Source organism: Montipora capricornis, chromosome 13, assembly GCF_036669925.1.
Source record: "Montipora capricornis isolate CH-2021 chromosome 13, ASM3666992v2, whole genome shotgun sequence".
Classification (NCBI taxonomy): domain Eukaryota; kingdom Metazoa; phylum Cnidaria; class Anthozoa; order Scleractinia; family Acroporidae; genus Montipora; species Montipora capricornis.
In genome coordinates, this window is record NC_090895.1 from 13766256 (window position 1) to 13793755 (window position 27500).

The 27500-nt window shown below is 40.5% G+C and overlaps 1 protein-coding gene across 1 annotated transcript in view; it reads left to right on the forward strand.

Moving 5' to 3' along the window:
• The window catches only part of LOC138028295 (FERM, ARHGEF and pleckstrin domain-containing protein 2-like), a 61422-nt gene extending 37380 nt beyond the window's left edge, over positions 1–24042 (forward strand). Inside the window, exons 17-35 of the mRNA XM_068875780.1 lie at positions 1–9; positions 499–529; positions 1545–1678; positions 2221–2299; positions 3322–3423; positions 4501–4585; positions 5119–5169; positions 5939–5997; positions 6978–7049; positions 7362–7430; positions 8304–8393; positions 8877–8990; positions 9693–9728; positions 10071–10179; positions 14509–14753; positions 16518–16625; positions 16904–16963; positions 18604–18695; positions 21154–24042. The exon at positions 1–9 is cut by the window's left edge and continues 47 nt beyond it. Coding sequence (XP_068731881.1) covers positions 1–9; positions 499–529; positions 1545–1678; positions 2221–2299; positions 3322–3423; positions 4501–4585; positions 5119–5169; positions 5939–5997; positions 6978–7049; positions 7362–7430; positions 8304–8393; positions 8877–8990; positions 9693–9728; positions 10071–10179; positions 14509–14753; positions 16518–16625; positions 16904–16963; positions 18604–18695; positions 21154–21235 — 1627 coding nt within the window. The 3' untranslated portion in view covers positions 21236–24042. The remainder of the gene's footprint in view (positions 10–498; positions 530–1544; positions 1679–2220; positions 2300–3321; positions 3424–4500; positions 4586–5118; positions 5170–5938; positions 5998–6977; positions 7050–7361; positions 7431–8303; positions 8394–8876; positions 8991–9692; positions 9729–10070; positions 10180–14508; positions 14754–16517; positions 16626–16903; positions 16964–18603; positions 18696–21153) is intronic.
• The last annotated feature ends 3458 nt before the right edge of the window (positions 24043–27500 follow it).

Here is a 27500-nt window from a genome sequence, read left to right on the forward strand (position 1 = left end):
CGAGAGAACGTAAGTATTACATGTACCTTAAAACTTAGATATTTACCATTGGTTAATTTCTTGTGATCGATTACCTATCTCATTTTTGATTAACACTTTCATGTCCTGAAACCCTCGGACGATAACGTACCACCTACCTCAACGGGTTGATTTTCCATTGTTGAAGTTTGTGTGCAAATAGCCTTTTTTTTGGTCGTATTTTAACTGCCACAATCTCTACATTTTTTGTGGAATAAGTTCACTGTCTTTCTTTGTGAATGTTTGTGAATGTCTGTAATTCCAAGAAAAAATTTTCTTGGCAAACTTTGTAGCTAACTACCTGCAGCTAACTGTAAAAAGATGTCAGAAAACGGCACCAAAGCATTTTTTACACATTCTATGATCTCAGTGGTAACAGCAAGGTTATAACCTAGTTGTGATCAGCTAATCATTAAGCTGGAAATCAATTCTACTGGCCCAGTTTTTGAGAACTGAAATTATCCCTTTCTTAATTGTTAGGTACGTCAAAGATTTGGAAGTTGTCACCGTTGTAAGTATTTGGTATTTTCCACTCCTTTCTTAGAAAACACCTGTAGCTTTTTCATGTCAGAATTTGCTTTACGCATACACTACCTCGGAGTCGTAAATGTTTTGAACCCACCAGTCATTTCATAATTAAGTGAAGTACAATCTTTCAGCGAGTGTCAGGACTACTGTGCCAAAGAAATGTTATCTTTGTGGTAGTGTTTGCTCCATGAAGATGGGATTTTAAATGTAAAAGGTTACTGGTCAAAGTTTGCTGATGGAAGACAAAGATGACTTACATTCACTAAGCGGAGAATTGTCCGATCGCTCAAGGGAACGATGCCTTATAATTTACTAACCTCACTTGCTCGGGACCGTACTTGGGATTATTGGCCCTCGATCATTTTTGCACTGACCTCGCTGCGATCGGTCTGTACTGGCACGACCCTGGGTCAATATTCCTCAGTATGGCCCTTTCGATCGGTTAGTAAGAGATTGTTCCGCAGTTCAGATATATGTAACTTCATATATTCTAAAAATCATTTTATTCACGTCGGACGGGATAAACTTGAACTCGCAGTAAACCCGCTCCCAATTACGGCCTCGATAGTCCAGTTTGTAGAGCAAGTGCTGGTGCAATGCAGTGCAATTCCCCGCCACTAGAGGTGAAATCCTTTTAATCGCACAGTCATAGCTTTGAATCCCGTTCAACTTTGATTTTCCGGTTTTACATGTACTTGCAACTGCTCATATACCTGTAAGTTGTTTATCTATCTCAGAAATGATCTTTCTAACCTTCATTTCACTAAATTGTCTCTCTTCCTGACGAGTTTATTATTGCAACATGTGAAAGACTCAAAATGAAATTCTGCACTTCAAAGTTCGGGGACATTCCAAATGAAGAAACTTGATCCGTAACTTTAAATGTTATGCCATAAATACACGAGACAACAGTTTATTTATTTGTTGTTTTCCCTGCAAGGGATTAAACGAGCCATTGCCAGTTTGCAAGTTAATTTTCTTGATTTCGTTTACGACAGGCTTTCCGAGATGTTTTTAGTGATGAAGGGGTACTTCCTGAACCAACAAAGAAACTTCTCTTTTCGACCTTTGACCCGATATATGATTTTCATTGTGCATTTCTATCAGAACTAGAGCACAGAATGGCGCTTTGGTAAGATTTAATGGAGATGATATGTTAACTTTATTTAAATAGTTGTTAAACTTGTTGTTCAAAAAATGATAAGTAGATAGTCTATCCAACACTCGGCCTGCTGTCAACAATCAACATCCTCGAGCCTTGGCATTCTTAAGCCTGCCTTCCAAAATGAAGAACCGAAATCTAAATTCCTGGCAGAGTGGAAAAGATTTTAACCCAAAGTAAGGAACTCTAGAAAGCCGCAGTCTTGGTTTTACAAATCCTATTGTCGAAAGTTCTCGGCAAAGTTTCGTAATTTTTCCAGGAAATCTACCGGACACCCAAGTTCCCCCTCCTAAAACCATTTTATTGGTTGATAACATGACCAGTCATAACGAGGTTGGTTATTTCAAGGTTAGAATAGGAAGAAATTCAGTGTCGCAAAATGACCCCTTTGTTTGCCATCACCGGCCAGATTTTGTTATCGAATAATTTGTACGGTATATATCAAAGTGTGAACTTGATCTTTGAATAAGGTAGGTCTTGATTACCGCTTACTCTGTTGTTCCCTTTTGTAGGGATGCGAGCGGGCCGTCAAAAACTGAAGGAACTCCAAGAATTGGAGACTTAATTCTACGCAACATGAGGCAAATTAAGGTAGGTGGCCCTCTTATATTTATCATGCTCTGCATCTGTATCATTGCCGATGGCATTGGTACACTGAAAAGGTAAGCGCTAATGAGCAAAAACAGAGGCTCTGTATGGACGTTTTAGCATATTTTATCCAGTTTAAAGTGCCCCTGTGATCAAAAAAACCACTTCCTTTTTTCCTTCAGATTTTGAAAGTGTGTTTGCTTAACACCTGACTGGCAAAATTTTGAGCTTTGATTTTTATCCAAAGGCCGTTTACTTTGAGTGTAAGTGTTGGATTTCACGGTCCGCCATTACTCACGTTCAAAACTGACCGATTGGAACTCAGAAGAAGTGGATACATATCTCACCATTCTAATTTCTTCAGATGTTGCTACAGTTAGTGTTAAAAAGTGTGTTCCGTGCTCAGTTAGCTATTGTTGCTTGATGCTATAGCTCGTTTTAATAAAATTAGAATTTCAATTTCTTCCTTTGGTTTTGCACTACCAGGCCAAAATGATTGGCATAGTTTTTCTATAGATAAACAAGATAACCTCTTAACGGAAGTTTGTGATTATTTTTGTGATTATGGTCATCATTATAATATTACTTAACAATTATTCACCGAAGTGGAGGTGAATAGACGTTCGGTAAATACCCACCGCTTTCATGGACACTGAGGTGAATAATTGTTTTATTATATACCATACAAGTTGAACAAAAGCGAACCAAAAAACTACTTTATTTTTGTGAAATGTGGTCGGAAATTACAAATCTTCGGGCGCCGGCGACTCGGAGGTGACTAGTACTTGGAAAATCACCTCCGAGTTAGCGCACACCGAGAGCACTATTCCACACTTGTGTAGTATCTACCAATGGTCGTTATATTTTATTATTAGTCATCGTCATGTTTTTGTGATTATTGGTTATCGTTATTTTCGTTTTTGTTTTCAGTGTTTCCTCATTATTTCCTGTGTTTGATGGAGTAAACTTCTCTTCATTTCTCACTGAACAATATGTTTTTTTTGTCTGGATTCCTATTCATGCAGCGCTATTTGCATCACGTAAAGAAGCACGATCAAGTTATGTTGGAGTTAGAAGATGCGACTAAGAACTACAAGGATTTTGAAGTAGCATACAAGGAATTCGAGGTGTTTATTACATTGTCAGTTGCTTACATTAATTTTAGTTTTAGCTTTTCCCTTCCTCGTCTCCTGTTTGTCTTGTGCCCCAATGATAATTACCGTTTATTTGATGCTGTACCTGCCAGTATGACTTTAAGGGGACGCTTTGGTGAAGGCACATAAGCCGGACCCTCACAATTGACATCAATACAAACAATAGAGTCTTGGTCATCTGTGCCTTTTGTTAGTGAAGAAGACACTAGTTTATAACACCGTAATGCATCTGCATGTACATATGTTGCTTGCTGCTAGTGAGAACCTGGCTTTACTTAATCAGTGCATTCTGTTGCTTTTCTTTAATATGCAAGGTGTATAGTGCATGGAGCAAATGCACGCATTTTTGCAATGTAGCGCATTATTGCTGATTTGCCAGCAGGACATTAGCGGCTCCCTTTTTGTGCTCGTTGTTTGTTAGAAGTCAAAGGTGAAGGGTGGTTTTGCTTAGAAGAAACATTTATTCATGTACATGGATGGGAGATTAGATGCATGGAATTTCGGGTGAAGTAGCAGCGTGAAAATTCACCTTTTGTCTTTGAATCGAAGACAACAAAAAGAGAGTTTAAGGCACTACAATGGCGACGGCAAAGCCAAAAAACAATGATATCATAGGTTAAAAGAGTGAAATAAATGCTGAACGTGTAGCACGAATTTTACCCCACATTTTTGTGGTATTCATAACATCAATGTGAAATCACCAAATGTGAGGTTTTGACGATAATGTGAACTTTTCATTCTTCGTTTTATTCAGAAACCTCTTGTATCAGTTTATTTTTGGGATACTTTGCCAACATTGCTAACTGTGAACCAGATCATAGGGGAATAACCGCGAAAGACTTACGGTAGTGCAAAGTCATATTTTGATGTGGCTATTTCGGTGACGTCCCTGTCGTCGGTCTTAAGGTCCCTAAAATCATCTCAAACATTACAGCAAGGGCTGGTCGCGTAGGGGCCAGCTATTTCAAGAAGAGGGAGGGGGGTTGAGTTTTGTTTTCAGGTAGCATTTCCCTGATAAATAACTGCTGCTTTTTTTTTTTCACTTTTCAGACGCAAAAAGTGTGTTATCTTCCATTCAATGCTTTCCTTTTGAAGCCGTCACAAAGAATAGTGCATTATAAGTTCCTGCTGGAAAGTAAGTGGAGAGATACTTGTAGTACGTGTAGTACACTTAATTGCTTAATTAAGTCAAGATCTAAGATGACCACGATTCGGCTCCGCCGGTTTTGCATTGTATCTCAGGCGGTAGAGTTACAGGGATCAGTTCCTGAGAATATTGTCATGAGGACAACTGCTGTTAACCCATATTGCCATTTCACGACTTTATAATGTTGTCAGTTAAAGTGCAGAAACATTCCCTTATGTCGCTCATGCCGTCAAATTCACATGCAACAAACTTCTATAACAAAAAGTTAGGAGACACAACAAAGGAAAACAATGTCGCTTGGACTTGGTAATGTTCCGTTATTTTTAGTTACACGTATAGGAAACTCTTCACAAGCTAAAATTAATATAGACTAGTATAAGCTTGTAAACTGGCATTAAAATGTCATATGCTAATACTATAAGATTTAAATTGAGTGAATAACAAACCTTTATGCAAATCAAATTACATGCACATTATTTTTGGGTGATTGTTTCTTTTAACATTTGTTCCCCTTTTTTCAGGACTTATTAATGTTTACACAAAAGAACACATTGAACACCAAGACACTCAAGGTATGTTGTAACAATAATTTGAATATCTCTTCTTATTTTGCCATGTGGCGTAGTGTGGTTGAACCTTGCCGATATCGAAAAGACGAATTAGAGTATTAATTTACAACCAGCATGACAGTAGTTTGTTGCCGGCTGAAATTATTGTATCACTGAGGGATCATATCAAAAATTGTGTACACTGTCCAGAAAATCTATATGCGTCTGGTAGTAAGACCAGAATAGAGCTTTTCATGGCAATCGTAGCCCTTTCATGACAGCAGCAGGTAGGATTATTATGGGGTTGCACTAACTGAATAGTAGGTTATGGGTGAGTGTTGACAGCACTGGTATGTCTGGATATTTCACCGGAAGTAAGTAGCGAAATGACTTCCCTCAATGCAATCAAGTGAACCCCCCAAAGAATCGATGGAATTTTTTTCTCATCAACTTCTCAGTCATTTTATCCTAAAATACTCTAAATGCAATTTTCTGTTCTTTTCCCAGTTTTAATCAAAAGAGCTGCAAGCAAACTTTATAATAATATAAGGGGCGCTCTTCCCAATATTAATCAAAACTTCTTATTATCACTAAAGTGAAATGGTTGAAAGTAGATGTGAATGATTTATCTCTCAAATAAAAATGGATGTTAATCAATGGCACGCTATGCTTGGGGGAGGGGGGAGTCATTTCCCTACACTGGTTATGTGGCTCTTTCAAGTTTTCATACTTTTTCTGTCGTAATTTTTGGCTCGTTCTGCGACTGCTGACTTCTCTTTTGCCTTTTCTGTAGATGCATTGGATGAGGTTAATGAAGCTGTCAAAGCTGTTGAAGAAAGCACCAAAAAGCTTGTAAGAAACTCTTGCTTGACTGTTGTTTGGAAATATAATTTACGGAATAGGACATTTACGAGTTTACTTTAGCCTTCTTTCTAAAAACGGGTTTAATTGCATCTTTTGTGACTTGCCTAATAAACACTTAATGACTGGTCCCTCGGGAAACAAAATGAACTGTTTCCCGAGGGACCAGTCATTAAGTGATTTGTTATATAGCACATTTTTGAACATGTCTCTCCCGTATAATGAGCAGGCGCAAAGAGGGTATTCCTTATGTTGTCTGCTCAGGTAGCCAATCAGAGCGCAGAATTGACTTCACTTGGCCTGCCATTGATTTACCCGCGATGTCGTGTTCAAACGTTAACAATGCCACCTAATCGGTTGGTTGATGTCCAGTCTCTAGAAGCCTGTCAATTACAATTAAAACCTACCTGTGCGAACGTACAAATTCAAGAACCCATGGGCAAAGATTTTCCATTCAAACCATTGTTGGACAAGAACCGATTTTCACACTTAAATTTTAAAGCAGGCTCTTAGTTTGTCACATTTCTAGTGAAAACTGAAAATTCAGAAATCAGAAAAAAACATCGTTGGGCACACCATGTCAGCAAAGATTACCCTTCCCAATAGCTAAGTTTTATTGTAAGCACTATGGTCATAAGAATCTTTTTACCCAAACCGTTAACTTGTAAAAATGTAGGTTCTTCTACGCTCTTCTGCTTTACTTTTTCCTTTCATAAGAATTATGAGATTTTAATTGTTCGTGCGAAAGATTTCACTTGAACTTGGCGCTTTAGAGGAGGTCAAAGCAACCTCCATTTTTTGCAGCCATTATGGTCTCAGTTAGTGTAGGCTTATAACAAGGCAAGAGAATACTGTAGGAAGGTTCTTTGATATTGTCTGGTCAACATCGAAATTAAGCGGGAGGACGAGTCAATCTTGTGATTGAACATAGCGGGATATTCAAACATTATTTTGCTGTAATTGTCTTGCAGGAGAACTTTCAGAAGATCATCGAGCTTGAGAGAGATCTTATTGGGATTGAAAACCTTGTTCAAGCAGGAAGGGTGAGTTTGAATTAGTAAAAGAAACAACCCTTGCTAAGGCATGGTTTAACACCACTCTTTGTGAACCACCAGTTACTGCACGTGCTCCTCTCTGCTGAGTATGTAAGTTTTAGGATAGTTAAGAGCTACTGACCTTTCTAAAAGGAAGTGTAGTCTTGTTTGACCATTCAGCCATGAAATAACTACATTATTCCTGTATATAAGAGAATTTTGTCCCAGATTAGCATAGTCGACTTCTACTCCGGTGCCTCTACCAGTATCGACAAATGGACATTCCTTTGAGTATCATCATCTTTTTCTCTTTGTTTTCAGGAATTCGTCAGAGAGGGATGTTTGCAAAAAATCGACAGAAAGGGACCACAACCGAGAATGTTTTTCCTGGTAAAACCGTCTAAGCGATGAATGTTGAGAATTTGGTGGGATAAGACTGAACCCTGAAAGAGCCTAACCGTTCCTCAGATTTTCACATTCGCTAGAGATTTGAACGAAAGAAAAATCAGGAAGAAGTGCCAGTGTTACTGAAAACTCGTTAGTAAGACAGTTCAATTTGGATAAGGTGGAAAACGTTACACCAGACGTATATGGCATTCTCTTTTGGGCGACGTTTAAACGTTGTACAAGACTCTTGGCTCTATTTTCATCAAAGTAAAGTATTGAAACAATAATTAACGTCCAAATTTGCTGAACATTCCATATGACAGGGTCAAGTTTTCAATTCATTAGAGTCTTAATGTTCGTCTCTTGTCGTTGACGCATTTTGTAGGTGACGAGTATATTCGACGTGTATCGCTTAACTCAAACAATTCTCTTCAAAGTATCCCTGTTTTCAAAGGCCTTTGTTTTCGTAGGTCATCGATTTGCTAAGTAGAGAAAACAGAGAAAGATTGGTGGTTTCTCATAGAAGTGCAGGATTTTTATGCAGCGTTTTGAATGTCAAGCAGCTTGAATCTTTGACCACCTTTTTAGAGAAACTAAATTTATTAAAGCGCTCCCACATTAAATCCGAAAATACTGCTAATTGCTTAAACAAAAGACTCGTAGAAGGAATTGAAGTCCTGGGGAGAGACCACTGCAGCAGCGGTCATCGAGGCGGCATTGCGTCTTAAATTGAAGGAGGTTAGCGGCGGCAATGTTGATAATTTCGGAGTAGCTGCATTTTAATCTTTGTCGTTGCCTTTGTGGTGTTCTCTGATGAGTATGCAGTTTGTTGTTGCGTGGTTGACGCCCTAATGCGAGATAGTCATTTTATTTCAGTTTTCAGATATCCTTCTTTACACTTGCAAAGGAGTCACCCTTACCAACCAATTCAGAGTGCGAGGTCAAATACCACTGGATTCTGTAACGGTATAATTGAAACACTTACCGTGTTTGCTGACAGTGCATGTGATGATATAAACAATTTCTTGTAGTTTACTAAAGATTTATAGTAATAACCTCTAATCGGTATTCCGCTAAATGTGAGCAAACTTCGCCAAAAATTGTTTCGGTTAACGCTCGTATTTCTATAGCACAATATCAGGTAGGGTTACAACTAAATTCTATATCCTTTATGCGACTTATTTTTTTATCCTTTTTAGCATTCTTTTTTAGCCATTACTTATCTGCAAACCAAGGTTGAAACGGCCATAATAGTGGAATTTTAAAAGGGCAGCAGAGCTTTCTTTGTTGCTATAATTATAAGTACCTCTAAGGAATCGTCATGATACGAGTGTCTAGGTCTTAGACGCTTAGCACTGCCTGTTTTATATTTCCTTACTTTTGTTTCTTCTACAAGAAGAAAGTCGCCCATTTTTCTGTTAAATCTATGAAGAATTTATTTTATTTCAGCTCGACAATGATGGTCCGGAAATGCATGGCCTCTATGCTTTTGCTATTATCACAGAGGAAAGGGAGTTGCTTTTGGCTGCCAATTCCGAGGAAGAAAAGTACAAGTGGATGGAGGTGAGATTTTTCATGGTTAGTATAACTGAAGATTAAGAGTTGCTTACTGAGTTTTGTTTTCTCCTTAAGATGTCTTTGAGAACTTTCTCAACATTCACTTAATTTGTTGACTATAACCAAAGCATTTGGCGCATGAAGTGGAACACTTTCTTTATCAATAGACCTTACCCTTGAAGAAGCAACGGTTTGGATAGTTTGCCAACATATAGACCTTATTCATAAATGGCGGTCACATTTATAATTCTTTTGTCCACGTGCAAATTAGCCTACCAAGCCTCATTTTAGAGCGAGAATTCTTTTCAATTCACTGTATGGCTTGGTAGGCTAATTTGCACTTCGACAAAAGAATTATAAGTTGACCGCCATTTATGAAAAAGGTCTATTAATTTGTACATATCTCCACCCCTGTTCATGTCCAAAAAAAGGGCGTGAATTGACCCATTTATAAGGATCTGTACAGGACATATAAGATGACGTTTCAGTATTCTTGTAGAATTTCAATGCTGCTTTCAATAGATTAAATTACTGTACCGTTAGTGCACATTGTTCGTGCCGACGGGTTAGAATGATTTAAATTCATGACAGTATCACGAGTTGTAGTTTCTGATGACATTTCCTGAATGTCACCTTTCGCAGTCTTTCTACTAGGAGTAGTGTCTTGATTCCTTTATGTTAACTATTTTGGTTATTCCTTTCTCTCAGGATTTGAAAAAGTCAGTAAAACTAGCCCAAGATCGCGTAAGTCTTACTATTTATAATATTACTTTGCCTTGGATTATATTAGATAAAAATGACTTTTATCTTTTTACATGAATGAAACCATGCATTTAATATTGAAGGATGAACGCCCAGCTGATGTTGATGTGCATTTATGCGCAATGCAGTGTATTCGGGAAAATGGGCGACCCAAGGAGGAGTACAACCTCCTTCCCAGGGACTCCATTGTCGTTGACAAAGAGACCCTGGGAACGAAGTTGAGAGGAGTATGAAAGTGTTCACATGAAAACCGCCCGTTGAGTGGAAATAGTGGTTTGAGCCTTAATTTTCCAAATAAATTTATGCAATTGCGTTTATTTTCAGGAGATCTGCGGAGGTTGTTCACAGAAAAGATCGCACTTGGCTTATCGCACACCCAACATGAGATCAACGCGGTTCCTTTGTGAAGAATGCTACACCGAATTTGAACTAGGTGAGGGGGCAGTTACTATAGTTTGTGTGTATATAATATCCCATTAACTATTGCTTTTTCCATAATAGGATTATGCTAACAAAGGCTTTGCTCTCTGGGAAGTATTCTCTTTCTTTCAATTACTGTTTGGTGTGGAGAAAATGATTGGATTAAGGATTTTCAAACGATATACAGTATTTGTGGGAGTGACCTTAAGGATTAAGGATTAAGGTCTCGGTAAAGGAAAACGAGGTGTCCGCGGAAGAATGAAATTGTCGCGCCGCAATTTTTTGTATAGGGTCAAACTATATATCATATTAAAGCTAATAACTTGAATTATTTGACGATTAATACGATTAATATCGCCTTTTACTTTTGAGGCGTCAAACTCAGAACGACTGAGTGTGCTGCAGAAGCTCCTGCCCCTTCACTTTATAGCGAAAATAACCGTAGTTTGTTGCATCTTAGTCGCAGATGAATGCACTCCAATACCGGAATTTTTGATATGTTAAGAATTAACGGAAATATCACGCACAAAGTCGAAACTCTCATATCATACTTAATTTAAAGAGAAAAAGTGTCGTAAAATCAGTCTCCAAATACAAACGAAAAATTCTTCTCACGGTATTTGAGGTAGTACAATCATCTGTTAGAACGGGTGCCCCTCGAGGCACAGTAAGGAGCGTGATGAGCGAGGGGAAATGATGTCATGTGAGTTAAACCTCTCGGTCCCGATAGCGATGACGCTATCAGGCACCATATTCTGAAAATTGGGGAGTCAGGGTGCCCTAGTGGTTATCAACCGTACCTCCCACCTCTGCGACCCAGGTTCAACCCTGGCCTCGAGGTCGTATGTGGGCTGAGTTTCAGTCGATCTCAATCCGACTCCGAGGGTTTTCCTCAGGGTACTCCGGTTTTCCTCTCTCATCAAAATCGGCTCTAGATCAATAACATCCGGGCGGATAACCTTGTATAGGGATAAGCTCTCGTCTCTCTCCCTTTCATTGTTCAGTGAATGAATAAAGTTGGTATTATTATTATTATTATTATTATTATTATTATTACTGAAAATTTGGAAGCGATATCTAAAAGCCGTTGGAACAGGAGGTCTGAGAAGTTGTAATTTTGGCGTCAAAAGAGACCCCCAAGAAAATCGAGCTTGTAGATTTCGCGTGCAGTTCACGGTCTGCTGAATAACTCCGCTCCCTACTTGAAAGTCAATTATGCTGAGCCAATCAGCATTCGGGCACGTGCTAAGGTAGCAAATCGCGCGTGAAGGCTGTCAATTCACACCCAATCCTTTCACGTGTGATTAATATGATACGTCAATCATTTTTCGCGCGCAGATTATGGCGGGAAAAAAAGAAAAGCGATTTTAGCGGCCTTAAATTATTTTTTCAGAATTATCTTTCCGGGAATATTTGCTTCACAGCCCACCTTTTCAAGATTTGTCGTGGCATCCTCGTCTCGAAGAGGGGATGGTTAGCGATGGGGATTTGGGCAGGATCTTGTATGACTGTGTAGCCCGATCCTGGAGTAGCAGTCTCTGTTGCAGGTGTCGCAGACGTGGAATCGCGTCCAGAGGCTGCGCGTTCTTTCCTCGCCGCTCTTTTGCATGTAGCCTGGACTCTAGCGTTCGCTTCCGCCTTTGAAACCCCCGCTTTGACACTTTGCCGCCATGTATCTTGGTATTTAGCGATGTCCTCCCATGCACTGGTGTCGATTAGTGCAGATTGCGAGTCTCGCTTGATGACTTCCTTGTAACGTAGCAGCGGGTGAGCGCCCGGCGAGACTCTGGGATAATCGACTCCATTTTCCCAGGAAACGTTCCGGTCTTATTACGTATTCTTGAGTTTAAACGGAAGCAGAAAAGAGAAAACCGTAAACAGTAGAAATGGAGGGCTGAAAGTGTTCGAGAAACAAGAATTGTAGCCTTACTCACAAAGAAACTGGAGAAATTATCATTGGCTTGCTGTAAGAGTAAGGGACCGGTCAAAAATTAGAGAGGGGGAAGGGCTGGTGCATTTTTATTTTGGCCTACCAGTTTTGGGGAGACCCTCCCCATTCCAGGTGCAGAAAAAATGTTGACTCCCCAAAATAGTTTGCATAATTTATCATAGTTCTCCATAAAGGATTTCTCTTGGCAGGCGGTCAGGCTCCATGTGATGTGCATGGCCGAGCCATCGAAGGCGTGGCTGAATGAGCAGTCATGGCATGCTCAGTGAGTCAGCGCGCTCCAGGACCTTGGTGTTGGTGACTCTGTCTGTTTGTTGTCGATGGTGATGACTTGGGGAGACTCAGCACCTTGCGCCAAGATGTTAGTCTTCCTGTGGCTGATTGTTAGCCCAAACTCCTTGCAGGCGTGGGACAGCTTGTCTACGAGATGTTGAAGGCCCTCCTCGCCGTGGGATGTTAAAGCAGCGTCGTCTGCAATCAACAGCTCCAGTATGAGCACCACATAATGTTGAAGAGTTTGCCGTCTGACCTCGTCCGGGCGTAGACACCTGCTGTACAGTCTACAAAGGCATACTGGAGCAGCATCGAGAAGAGAGTCCCGAACAGGGCTGGAGCAAGGACACAGCCCTGCTTTACTCCACTGCTGACTGGGAAGGCATTGAAGGTGGCCCCATTGAAGCAGACCGTACTTTGCATGGCCTGGTGAAAGGAGGTGATGATCGCCAGGAGCTTTGAAGGGCACCCAATCTTCTGGAGGATCTTGAAGAGCCCGCTTCTGCTCACCAAGTCAAAACCTTTGAGGTCCACGAAGGCCAGGAACAATGGCTGCTGCAGCTCTCGACACTTCTCTAGCAGCTGACGGAGAGAGAAAATGATGTCTACTGTGGACCTCCCGGCTCTGAGGCCACACTGAGGTGACTCTTCAGGCAGTTCAAGGTGACCCGAGTGAAGAGTTTGCCATTGATGCTCAGAAGAGAGATGCCGCGATAGTTATGGCAATAACTATGGTTACCCTCGTTCTTTTGCAGGGTGACTATGTTGGCATCTCTCATGTCTTGTGACCTTGCTCCCAGCACAGGCAGAGGAGCTCATGAAGCGGTTGTAGGGTGGTTTGCTTCCCATGCTTCAAAACTTCCGGCGGGATACTGTCCTTCCTCGGTGCCTTGTCACAGGCGGGACCGTCGATGGTCCAGTATCGGCGTGTTGTCAAGCTCCTCAAGTGTTTGTGACGATTTTCTGGGTTGAGTAGAGCTGCGAGCTGCATGCTCTGATCAGTGATGACCTCGCCAGTCTTTAATTTGAGCGAGGCTGTTTTGACGCTCGTAGGGCCGGTGGCAGTCTTGATGGCTTCATACATCCCCTTTGCGTGGCCGCAGTCCGCTGCTAGCTGGAGTTTGGTGCATAGGTTCTGCCAGTACTCGTTGGTACAGCGGCGGGCAGTCTGCTGGGCCTTGCTCCTAGTTTCTCGGAGGGCGTCACGTGTGCTTGGGGAAGGGTTCTGCTTGTGAGCCATTGCAGCATCGCTTTCCTCTTGGCCTCCGTGACTGGCTGCATTTCTTCCTAGCAAGCCTTGAACCAGTCAGCATTCTTGCGTTCTTTCTTGCCGAATGCAGCCATGGCTGAGTCGTAGATGGCATCACGGAGGTGAGACCATTTGGCATCCAAGTTGCTGGTTTTTGCGAAGCAAGTTTCTCCTTGAGGTTGTCAGCGAAGCTCTGAGCCTTAACGGGGTGGAAAGTGCCACAGGTGTTGATGCGGGAGTGACCCTTGGTCTTGCCGCGGTAGATCTTTCTGGGCTTCAGCCTGACCTTGCGTGTTCTTGCTTGAGTGCTTTTTTTGTGTTTCCAATATGGCCTGCTAGAACCAATACCAAAATAATCTTGAATTCACTTTCATGGTGACTCGCTTCAAATTCATTAAATATAAATCTGGCGAGACCCTTGCCAAACAATTTGTTAAAATCACTTGAAATATTTGTAAAGTGTTGGAATGCTTTTTATCTCGAATATTCATAGTCATAATTACATTCTACATCGATTTTTCCCCCCTACCCCCCGCCCTTATTGACGGAGTTGTGTTTTAGAGTGCAACAGACTACCTTATGTAGTCCATGAGCAATGGGAAAGTGACCAAGGCAAGGGGGGGGGTTCTGAGTGACTGACAGTGTAACTAATTGATACTTGGTGGTTCAGCATTCTAACTTGAAATCGGACGGACATAAGCTCGATTATTAATCCTCTTTTTAAGCTCTTGGTTATCACTGCGCTAAATTTATAACATCCATCTGTTTGCGAGTCACTGTTCTGATCGATCGGTACATTGTTTGAGCCACGTGGAAGACATTGTACAGCACAAATAAACTGTTTTGAAATGACCTTAATCTGTTTGTTACAGAAAATTCAGTAAATGGAGATTCACCGTACCCACAAATGGGGACTATTGGTAAGGTTTTACCCCTGCCCACCCCTGTTAAAATCACAGGAAGAACAAACGGTGATGGGTCAGATGACGAAGCTGGTTCCAGTCCTGTTTCGACTCTTGACAAGAGACATGCGCACACGCATACAATGTCCACAAGGAGGGTTTGCTGGCATAGAAACACTAGTATCAGCATGAAGGAGCACTCTCTGTCAGTTCGGGTGAGTTTGCGCGATATAATACATTTTGTTTTACATCTTGTCTGTACAAAGCCTTATTTGACAAAATAAACTTAATGTCCATGCCTTAGTTTGTATTTAGCGAGTTAGATGCATGCAGGAAGAACCCTATTGAGCAGGCATTCTAGTGAGCAGCAATATTTTGCGTGTGCAGACTCTGTGATTCCTGCATAGCGTTGTTTCTCCTTTAGTTTGCTGCGTTTATGACGTTTTACAACTAGTTTTTGCTTTAAAGTGCCCCTGTGACCAAAAAATCAATTCATATTTTTCTTTGGATTTCAAAACTATGTTAACAAAACACTAAGTGACCCACGTTTTAAGCCTTGATTTCAAAAAGACACCTCTTTATTTTAACTGTAATTTTCCTATTTAATGGTCCGCCATTACTAACATTATGTTCTTGAGAGAGCTGGATCGAGGAGAAAATGACGTCGAAGGCTCACTAGTTTAAGAATGCAATACGTGTGTACGCTGCAGAATTAATATGCAGCACGGGGGTTTTGGGCTTTCAGACATTTAAAATCACGGTTTGCATATATAATAAGCTGCGTTCACACGCTGAAATTTTAAGCTAGTGAGCCTCTGACGTCACTTTTCCCTGGATCCAACCGTCTGAGGTCCAATCGGTCAGTTTTGAACGTGAGTAATGGCGGACCGTGAAATCCAAAACTTACACTGAAAGTAAACAGCCTTTGGATAAAAATCAAAGCTCAAAAATTTTGCCAGTCAGGTGTTAAGCAAACACACTTTCAAAATCGGAAGGAAAAAAGGAAGTGGTTTTTTTGATCACAGGGGCACTTTAAGGGAGACTGAGTAACAAAACTACTAGTTAATGATATGATAACAATGCAGTCATCGACTCAGATTTGGCGTTTTGCTCGTTTGCTTTGCTGACGTCGACGGAAGAAAACATCGCTGAAAAGGACAAAATCGCCTCTTTTTGCTCTTAAACGCCTTCTTTAAAAGCTGGCAAAGTTGTTTAGTCGTGTTGGACTGGGTAAATTTCAAGATGGGTGAGAATACACTGTGCTCAAGGCCTGGGGAATCGGTCTTGTGTGGTGGTGTCTTCCCTGTCTCCCACCTTTGCAATCGTATCTTGGCTGAGTTTCATTGATCTCAATATGATTCAAGGGTTTTGTCTGTTTACTCCAGTTTTCTTCCCTCATCAAAATCGACATGCAGCTAATTACATCTGGCGGTGGTGTTGTGTTCCAACATCAAACATGGAGCGAATAGGAGTTGACGTAGCCGCCTTATCTATGCTTTCAGCCCGGTTCCCTGGAGCTGCCTTTGTAACTCAGTTCATACGCCATGAAGGGCTAGGATTAGCGGGACCAGTTTCTCTCATTCTCTTCGTAAAGGATCGAAGTGGGCACTCCTCTGATTCTTACAGTCTTTACTTTTCGTGCATTAGTTCAGCCATATGAATCTACTCCGAACCGTTGTTTCCTACGGAATGGCAGGAGTGAACGCCATCAAGCGTCTTGTTTTTCACAAAGACAGCTTGCCATTTTGAATATTTAAAAACAATTGAGACTTACTTTGATTTGACCAAGAGGCTTGAGCCCCTTCGTGATAGTGCCTTGTCGGGATTATTTTGTTGTATCAGCCCTGAGATATTTATAGGATAGCTGGATGGATTTCAATTTTGTAAAACAAATGCAACCAAAAACAGAACAACTTACGATTTTGAACATTACACTGAACTCTTCCTTACGAAAATCTCTTGTTTCAATCTATTTGCAGAATCAAATGAGTGGGGAGTTGTTGAGAAAATTCAAGACTGGCAATCGATGGCAGAAGTTATGGGTTGTCTTTACAAACTTCTGTTTGTTTTTCTACAAAACGCACGAGGTTTGTAGTCGTGTTACTCATTTAATAATGAACCAGCATTTTCATCAGGGATATTATGCGAGTGGTCGTAACCTCTTTTTCATTTAATTAGTATTTCTATTTTCATTGCAAACCTGATTACCTCTGGCTGTGGAGATCACTCGAGCATGAACCCATATTACATGGGAAATATGGCGGCTCGTTCTCTTCTTGTAAACATGTCAGATAAACATTTTAGTGTTGTCATTCTCGAACGAGAAACTTTATGTATAACAAATTCTCTATTTTCTGTGTCGCAGGACGAATTTCCGCTGGCTAGCTTGCCACTGATCGGTTATTCTGTTGCCAGACCAGTCGAGGTAAAGTGACCAAATTTAAAACTGCCAAATTGCAATATCACTAGACCATTTTACAGTTGTAGCTAGGTTACCTGGCCTAAGAATGGAACCGAGGCTGCCGGTGACCCTGCTTGGGTACAAACCTTCGTGCTTTTCTGATGTTAATGTAGACTAATTAGAATTACAACAACACGATTTTCATGATAAAAGCAGTGAGGTCTGTCTCAATGCATAAAGGTCACCGGCTGCCTCACAGTCATACATAGGCTAGGGCACTGAGCAAACAACTGTAAAATTATGGGGTTACATCTCCGCCAACATTCAACTTCGGAATTTGATATCCAAGTGTCAAATTTGAGTCTTGATTTTCATATTCGACATCGAAGTTTTATATCCAACATTGAAGCTTTTAATTTGACATCGAAGTAGAAAATTTCACATTCGACTTTCAAGTTTCAAATTCAACTTGCACCTTTTGAATTGAACTTCACGCATGAATGACTTGACCTTAATTTCGTATCCATGGTAACGGTAACCACTGATGTAGTTGACTGAGGGCTCGCAAGGCTCGGAAATTTAGGAATGGTGGCTGAAATATTGAGAAGACTCGCAGAGGTGGTACAGGAGACGTTAACAGTACTTCTACAGCAACATTTACAACATGTCCCAGCACTCGACGAAGTCCTTTTGACTAATGGCTGTTTTTGCTTAGGTGGCCTCATACACCACAAGCCTTTTTAGAGACATTACGCAGAGCCGTGTGAGAACATTCTCACAGAGGACAGCCGCATCACCGGGAACTACATCCCCTTCTCTTCTCGAATAGTGTATGGGTTCTTTAACGTCCCACAGAGAACCTTTAAACAAGGAAGATATTTGTGAGACGGGGCCTACGGTTTATAGTCCTTATCCGAGAAGACTTAAAGTCTTACTTTCCCTTTTATCCCTTCGAAATAAATTGAATAGTTATAACTAGATTATGTGGCTCGAACACTAGTGAACATAGAGAGCGGACTTCAGGAACTTAACGAAATTTTTCGACTTTTGGGGGAGGCTACAACTCCCTTGCGTATGGGTATCCGGTCGTATTATTCGAAGTCAGATTATTGTTACAGAGTGACTTCATTCTACAAAAAGTCAGATTATTCCACTTAGAAATAACCAGATAACAAGTCTTTAAAATAGTTAAATAAATAATCGTTTATTCCACTCTCTTGCAATTAAAATGTAAACTGAATTAACAGGGGATAATTGCAACAATTATTACTACGACTACTACTAATAATAATATACAAATACTAATAACAGTCCAATATTACTCTAACATCCTTTCAAACAGCGATATGGAACTGTTTGCCGTCGCTCTTCACCCGCTACCCCCTCCCATCCCCCCCCCCCCCCCCCCCCCCCCCCCCCCCCCCCCCCCCATCCTCTTAGCAGTTAACCTTGTTTGCCTTATCAGCTTTGCTAAAATACTAACAACAGTCCAATATTAATTTCGTGAAAACATGACATTCACCTGACGCGAGACAGTATATCGGGGGAGAGAGATGGATCATTTTAAGTTGTCATCAAGCCGGTTCAGACTACATGGACCTAAAACAAAGGTTTCAATTCGATGTAATCGATGTTACAGAACCTTTTTCCCTTTATTTTGTTAGGACGATGGTATCGACAAGGAGCTTGTCTTTAAACTGCAGTACAAGACGCACATTTATTTCTTCAGAGCCGAAAATGAATATACGTTTATCAGGTAAGAAGCATGCTTTATCATCAGCCATTCTACACTTTTCACGTTTTGAATTAAAAGCTTGGTGGTATAATCAACAAGTCTCACACCTAATCACTTGCCTCCCCAAACTCGAAGTGAGAACTTTGTCCGAAGGTTTTTGTTCGGCCGATTTGCTTTATAGTTCACAGGTTGCGACGGGAATAGTCTGAAGCCTCTCACTGACTCGGTCGTGAGTCAAACAACCCCCCTCCCCTCCCCTCCCCTCCCCCCCCCAAAAAAAGGTCAAAACTCAAGCTAAAACCAATTTCAACACTTTCAAGTAACTGTTAGAAGGATTGACTCAACAACGCTGCATCACCAAGCAGCTATGATGGGATTTCATGTAAAACGACAATTATTGCTTAAGACATAGGCCGTTTTCGGAATATCAGTAGTCAGCTTGATAGTAAGGCAGAGAGGACAAAAACAATGGAAACAAGTTGCAATAAATGCGAAATATATTAGCATGTCATCCACTTTCCTTTGTCTTTGTCCCCTAAACCTCTCTTTCAAGCTGAATTTTAATATGTCGAAAGTACCATAGCAACAGGTGATCGATCTAAAAGCACCCTACATTTTATCTTTCAATGATTATATCTTCACTATAAAACATTGCGATAAAATATTAAGCATGATAAAAAAACGGTAAAAAAGTTTAAAATGCGACATTGCGACTTAAGTCATTGCAATGAAAATAAAAATGAACTCGAATATAGTATGAAAATAAAGCATGAAACTATGTTGTTTACCCTAGAGACGCAATCAAGTAAAAAGCTTTTGCTCGAATGGAGTCCTCTTGAATATTGACTGAAGGCTTAAGTTCCTTATTGAAAAACTTTTCCTGCAGAAGACAATCATACTTAGTTTGGCATTTCTTAAGAAAAGAGAATTGACTGCTTAAACTGGAGGTGTCAATACCACCATGGATATTAATAAGATGCTTGCCTATGGCAGAATAGAGGTTTTGCACCGCAGCCATGTTGCATGGCAGGAACAATAGATTCTTTTTCCTTTGGGAACAAATGTTCTTTCTAATGCAAAGCATTTTCATTGTTCCTGCCATGCAACATGGCTGCCGTGCAAAACCTCTATACCTACGTTCCTGAATGCGTTGATGCAAGTGCCTTGTAGTAAAGCCTACATAATGAGTCACACTGATCACATTTAAAATTATACACAACGCATTGATTGTTAACTAAATCAGGCTTCTTCTCCTTTGGCCGAAGAAGCTGTTGAAATTTAAATGTGATCAGTGTTTTCATTACGGAACTTAAGCCTTCACTCAATACTCAAGAGGACTCCATTCGAGCTAAGCTTTTCACTTGATTGCGTCTCTAGGGTAATCAGCAAAACTTCCTGCTTTATTTTCATTATATATTCGAGTTCATTTTTATTTTCATTGCTTGATAATGATTTAAGTCGAAACGTCGCATGTTAAACTTTTTTCCCGTTTTTTGACCATGTTTAATATTTTATCGCAATGTCTTATCGTGAAGTTATAAACAAAATCTCCGCTAATTAATGATTATATCGCAAAAAGGATTTCAGTGACCTTCATTTTTATTGCTGGATTGTAATTATCAGGCTAAATTGAAACTCAAAGTTTGAAGTTATCTGTGGTGGATTAAGAGCTACAGCTTCGTAATTTAAAGTTGGCTCTCCTTTCATACATGTCCAATACACCGACATAATGAGATTGTACTGAGATTCCTGGTACGTCACAATAGACATCACAAAGTGTCCCGCACTTTATGTTTCGCAAAACTGTTACTACTTTTTTATGGATTAAGGTTGGGGGACACTTTGTGATGTCTATTGTGAAGTGCTATGAATTTCATTATGACGGTGTATTGGACAACCCTCCTTTTGTTCCCTGCTAGCAGAGGTTTCTTTTCTTTTTTGCTTTCGCTGTGCTGACGATTACGGGAAAAGAGACCTCTTCCATGGGTCGATTCTCACTTTGATCCAAACGCCGTCCACGACCTCGGATGGCACTCTTCAAACCGCATGTTCCATGATATGTTTGCTGACTCTGACGTGAGCCCGCTATGTCCCGCGCATTCCTTTACAGTATTTCTGCTGTTGTTAAGTGAGCCCACGCAACGTAAAGTATCTCGTGAGGATTCGATTGCTAAGTGACCACCGCGCATACTCAACACAACGAGTTTCCACCCATGGCAGAGGTCTGTTTTCCCGTATTCGTCAGCACAGCGAACGCAAACGAAAAGAGATCTCAGCTAGCAGGGAACTCCTGTTGCTATGGTGACCTATCACGTGTCAATGAATGTGACAAGTATTGTTCGTCGATCCTTGTAATAAGACAGTAGCTTGCAATTGTTGAAACTGGTTTTAGCCACTTTAAGTGCATTGTAGTCATAAATAATGACGGATTTGTTTTTAAAGAAAAGTTCAATAAACAGTATTTTTATCCTGTTTTCAGATGGATGGAAGTAATCTCTAGTGCAACCCAGAGCTCTTCAAGAGCCCGTATTTTTAGCCGACAAGTTAGTGCTGTTCCGTAAGCGACAAATTTTCAAAGGAGCCAGAGTTCAAAGACAGCGCCCTCCGCGCAATTATTATTTTTCGCATTTTATATCACATAAGGCTTCCGTTAGAACAAGAGCGCTGGTTCAATGGAAGCACTCAAGAGCCATAGAAGTTACATGATGTCCCCATGGTGTTCCAGTTCTGGTTAACATGTTGGTTGCCTTTTTTGTATAATGAATTTTATGTGACTATTTTGAGAAACCCTCTCAAACGCGTTATTACTTATTGGACTCAAGTCATTTAATGTTTGATAATTCCTCGCATTACAGTTGACATTAATGTATAGCACTTTAACTTACGTAGGTCCGCCAATGCTCATTCCACCAAAAAAGCTCAGAATATGTGCTCTCATTCTCTCAGTTTCGTTTGCACGAAAGCTTTGATGTCCGGGAGGGATTATAAAGAAACTGTAGTTGGGTGCGTTTTTGAGCGTTTAAAACACGAGAATTTGCTAGTATATAAACTGTGGTGAGGTTGTAAGTAAATGGACTGCATTCCTGAGAGTAATTGAGAAGCTGATGTTTCGAGCGTTGAAGGAAATTGCGAAGGCGTCTGTTAACCAGTAGCACCAGTAGCATTTCAACCTACCCAACCACTCCATCAAAAATGTGACTTTTTGTTTCCTTTGTCTGCACCAAGGCAACACAAAGGCAACACGCGGTGCTTAAAAGAATCTTCAACAACAATTGTTGCTTGGTATATCAGCGTCCCATTATCCTCACGGAATAAATGAACACTTCCCGTTCCAATCCAATTTATTCTTGTTTAGTGTGGCCCTGCTATGAGATTTAAAAAAAAAAACCTCAACTCCTAATTCCTTAAAGGGGCTAGGTCACGCAATTTTAGGCAATTTCAGCACTGATCGAATGGTCATAGAATTAACTAAAATATCAAAATAACTGTTCAAAACTATAGAAGAACTCTAACAAAACACAGGGAAGCCAAGAAGGGACATGGATGGACAAGAATGAAATGGATTGAATTTGGGTAAATTTGAAAAACGTCGGTCCACCTTTTTTCAAAATTATATCAATCTTTGTCAAAATTTCATTTACAAAGCTGGAAAATCATTCTCAGTTGTTATGAGGCCGTGAGTTTGCAAATGAAAGACTCTTGCTCTGCCAATTTGCCGTTTAGAGATCATAATTAACAAAAATAAGCAAAATTACCTTAAATAGCATGACCTAGCCCCTTTAATTCTCTCTTACCAAGGGCTGTCGCTTGAAATGTCAACTTTTCGATTTCCCTTTTGATCAACTTCCTTTTATAAACTCATTTGATGCTGGTAAATTCTCATGTTTTGATTTTGTTTTAAACTGTGATCCTTTTGTGTGGCTAGCGGCTACTACGATTCTCAGTTTAGTATGACACAAGGGAAGGTTGGTGACAAAGTTACTTTGTTGTCAAGGGCAATTTGCTTCGTTTCCAAGACTAACTTGTAGCCTTGACGTCATGAGCGATGAAGCCCGCCAAAATATACTATTGGTAACAGTTAAATTCAAACTGGTGACCGTTAGCAATTAAATGATGTCAAACCCCGAGCAGTTACCCTTGCAAAAAAAGCAAGCTCCCCTTGACAGCATGATAATTTAACGCTGAAAGTTTGTCACTAAACTTCCCTAGTGTTATACTCAACTGAGAATCGAAGTATTACTCGTGTCGTATCGTGTCAGGATGTTGTAATTCTTCTGCAGCTAATTCTAGACCAATACCTTTTAGAGCGGTTTTCAAATGAGTGTCGTAAAACCAAAGACAATCCAGTAAACCAATCAAAACTCGAAGTAATTACACGTAGCCGACACAAAAGGCGGGAAAATGTGCACGCGCGAGCCACAATTGGTTTTGGTTTCACTTCTGATTGGTTAAAAAAGTGGCGCGAAAACTTTGAACCAATCACTGAGTGAAGTAGATGCAAAACCAAAGTAATTCGCTAATTACCTTCGACACTCAATTGAAAACCGCTCTAGTAGCTTAATTTTGCGGTCGAGCGAGAATTTGTCGAGCGCCCATGCGCAACATTTGGCCCACAACGTGCGGTTATTACAATTGTGGCGTCTCGAGGCAGATATCGCAAGCATGGTTTTCTTACGTAAACCAACTCGCAGAGACCAAGAGAGAAATCGGGTCTATATAAGTAAACAAACTTTTTATTCATATCGAGGCTACAGTTTTCAGCTAGTGTATGTAAGCATAGCTTCTTATTCCGAAGTAAAAAAAAAAAGAGATTTTTCTTATGACAGTTTTGCTTATTTTGGCATTGTTTTAACCAAATTGAAAGCGTTAGCAAAAATTTGCCAGCAAAGAAATACCGCAAAAGTCACTAGGATTTAGTACGCAAGGACAAAATGCCTGCTAACAAGTACCGCAAATAACCAAAATAACACATTTTTCAAGATTGAAAACGTTGGCTACACTCTCTTAGTCAAAAAAATATCGCGAAAGTCGAAAGGATTTCGTCTCCAAGGACAAAATGCCTCCTAACAATACCACAATACGTACTCCCTCCCCCCTCCCCTAATGCAAGTTTGCATTTGCATCTGTTTCACTGATATAGCAAGGTGGCACTTCTAAACAGCGAATATTTGTCCTTACTATCCATCTGTATTAGTTATTGTACAGAAAACGCGCGAAGCTAGTACAAGTATTCCACGATACTTGTACAGTTAGTCATTTGTAGTGCCGACGTTTGCCCCGCAATGTGTCACACGTTCTCGGTTGTTTACAATTCACTTACTAAAACAGAGTGCGAAAAAGGTGGTTAATAAATATCTTATTTCACGATTGTGTAGTATCCAGGGATATTTTTACGTGTCCCTTGTATTTTGATTCGCCCTACGGGCGTATCCGTTTTAGCTCTCGTGGCATAGATTTTGCGGACAACCTTCAAAATGTCCAGCACCCTTGATTGTATTGCGCAAGGGCCTCCACAGACTAGACATTTAGTCGTCGACAACTCAGAAATTATCGACAAGTGAAAAACGCAGTGTGTGGGACGACTTGTCGACAGTTAAACGCTATATTTTAAGTTGCCAACAACTAAGCAATTTCCCTTTTCGAAAAGGGAAACTGCTAAGTTGTCGAGAACACGTCCCACACACTGCGTTTTTTAAGCCCCGTCCACACGTATGCGGATATTTTTGAATCCGCAACCGGTGAATTCGCTGGCGAATCCGGAACTTTTGAATACGCTATCTAGAGTGGAAATTTTTGAATACGCTATGAATTCGGAACCGCGTTGATGCTAAATACCCGGATGACGTAACAAGATCGAGCCCAGTTCCTTACCATGAAATCAATAGGCCATTTCCGAGTTCAAGTCTGCCTTCTCTTCAAAGCGAGTCTACGTGCGAAGTGATATTGATATTCTACGTGTGATATTGATCTTGCCCATAGTTGTTGTGATTCCTTGTGATTACTTCTAAGAATTGCTGCATCAATTCTAGCAGGGTTCTTAAAGTGTAAACTAATACCAGTAGACCAGAGGTTTCGAGTTCACAGATGCCCATACTATTTCATGGTTTAGGATTTGTATACCGCTCATATCACAAAGGCTCATCCCCGTTTACAATTCTTTCTCTAGGGTGAGATCGGACGTCAGCTTGTAAAGCCGCCTCTTGCAGCCGTAATCTGTCCATATTTGATCTCACCCACCCAACCCACGCATGTATGTGAAAGGAGGGCAGACCACATCACCGGGGTCTCCCCCCACCCACCCCCCTATTCTTCACGAACAGTGAGTGGGTTTTTTTACGTCCCACAGTGTTAATTAACAGAAGAGGTTGTGAGACGGGGCCTGTAATTACAAAGGCAGCACTTTCTCCTCAGTTGTTTTAATTAAGACCCTGAGTGTTGGTCGGTCCAGAGTCGAACTCACGACTCGCATGGCATCCCGGTGCTCAACTAACTGAACTACCGGTGCGCGAAACTGGGTCATGGCTGTGAGAACAAATTGGACAGTTGCAAAGAAGACTGAAAAAATAGAAAATAAAAACATTCAGGCTTGAAAGGGATGCCTTCCTTATATTCATGTATATATCTTTTATTTTTCCCTCCATTCGATGTCTTGCCCCCTTGCTAAAGTGGTTTAAAAGTTATCTTTATGGCCATCGTCAGCGTGTGGTTAACAATGGACTATGCTAAATGTGAAAACCTTAGGGTTTCAAGAAAGCGCATCAGCAGGCGCGTAGCGTCCTATACGCAAATACGCACGTGCGTACTTGAAGTGACCAGAAAATTTTGAAATTTTAATTGTTTCTTTTTTTAACATTTTACTTATACGCAACCAAGATTTCCTTATGAAAACACAACTTTGATTAAATTCTAAAAACTAAAACAAAAGCTATACCATGTTCTCACTTAGTTTTGCATTGACTTTTTTTACACTAAACAATGCAGTGTTGTTTGGTCAGCGTGCAACAAAAAGGCGAAGTTGCAAAGGAGCGACGTTCCGAGAACGTTGTTGACAATACCAGTCACGCTAGCGCAACCAAAACAATGTTTTGTTTACGCCAAGTTTGCTCAAAATAAGGGCAAGACGCTTTGTTCTTTTCTTGTATTAACACAACTATTTCGAACAAGAAATAAAGAACGCAGTATTTTTCGCTTACTTTACCTAGGTTTCTAGATCATATGTACTTGTGCGTACTTGAAAAAATGACCACGCTACGCGCCTGATCAGCCCAGTGCGCTCTTACTCTCTTGACGACACCAGCCTTAAAGTAGTCTCATCCGTGAAAGATCTGGATGTCATGGTTACCAAGGACTTAACATGGTCTAACCATGTCAAATGTGTGACTGCAAAAGCAAACCGTATGCTTGGTTTTATTAAGAGGAACTGTGCCGGAATAATCAATAAAGATGCACTTAAGCTGCTGTACATTTCCTTGGTACGTTCTCACCTTTGTCATTGTTGTCAAGTATGGGCTCCTCAAACATCAATGCTGATGATGGAGGCTGAAAAAGTCCAAAGACGTGCTTCACGCCTTCGAATTGTCCACGTTTTTTTGGTGTTTCCGGTTACTGCTTAATTAAATCATTTACCTCGCTCTCTTCTTTAGAAAAACCCATTGCCCAGCTAGTAAATTTCACGCGAAAAACCGATATCGCTACCCTGGTTCCAGAGGTTTTTCTTGAGCCGCGAAAGAGGTGCGAAGCGGTGAAGACCAGTCGCGAAGCGGCGAGATGAGAAAAACCTCTGGTTACCTTAGACTTGAATCTCACTTTCATGCAGACGCCACCAGGGTCAGGATCTCACCCTCAGGCTCGGATTGGTTGATATTTTTACAAACACGCAAATTAATATGATTGGTTCATTTGATTGGTAATACTGAGGGGACGCGTGTTGCTAAGTTGCCATTGGTCCCTTTTGTAATTAACAATTTGACGCGTTTGACAGAGGTACTAGCTCGTGATGTGACAGATCGGCGTTAGGAAATTTTGTCAGTTCAAGGTCAAAAAAGAGTTTTATTGACGTACTTCATTCCATGCACGACTGAGATCATTCACATTTTGATGTATTGAAACACGCCAGCTTTGCTTGGAACACTGAGAATCGGCAAAATACGACAACCAAGAAAGGACGAACTTCAAATAAGACCTTCAACAAATTACCTGTCCGTGCTTGAAACAATTTCAAAACTTCTGGAAACACAAGCTAGTGATATTTCTCCCTAATTTTACGAAAACGCATTGCGATGACATGTTTATAACTTAAGGGCAAAATTGTCTTGTCACTCGAAGCACACAGTGTAGGCAAACGGTGTAAAAAAACATTTGCTCGCTTGCATTTTAGAGCAAAACTAAAAAAAAAAACAAGTCAACTATTTCTTTATGTCCAAACAGAGTACAGATGATTGTTATTTAATTCCAGTTGAGAATAAAAATTCGAGTTTCATTCCTGGACAAAGTACAAAAACGATTAAACCACTTTTTAAAAGCACGCATCCACTTGAAATAACGCATCCGTAAAAATAACCAACGGTTTAGTGTCTAAGAAAAAAAATTGTGGAGTAACTTCTTCCACCAAGTCTGACCTATTGCCGGTATATTGCTTTGTTGTTGTCGTTCTCTTTCTCTCTTCTTTCGTTTCTGTTCTTCTGTCATGGGTTGTCCAGGCATCATGCGACCTTATCAAAATTAAAAATATTCTAAAGATATGCCAAAATTGAGCTCTAAGCAAACTAAAAATAAGCACTCAGCTTTAAGTTTATATCCCTCGGATGGTTGACTTGAACATAGTTT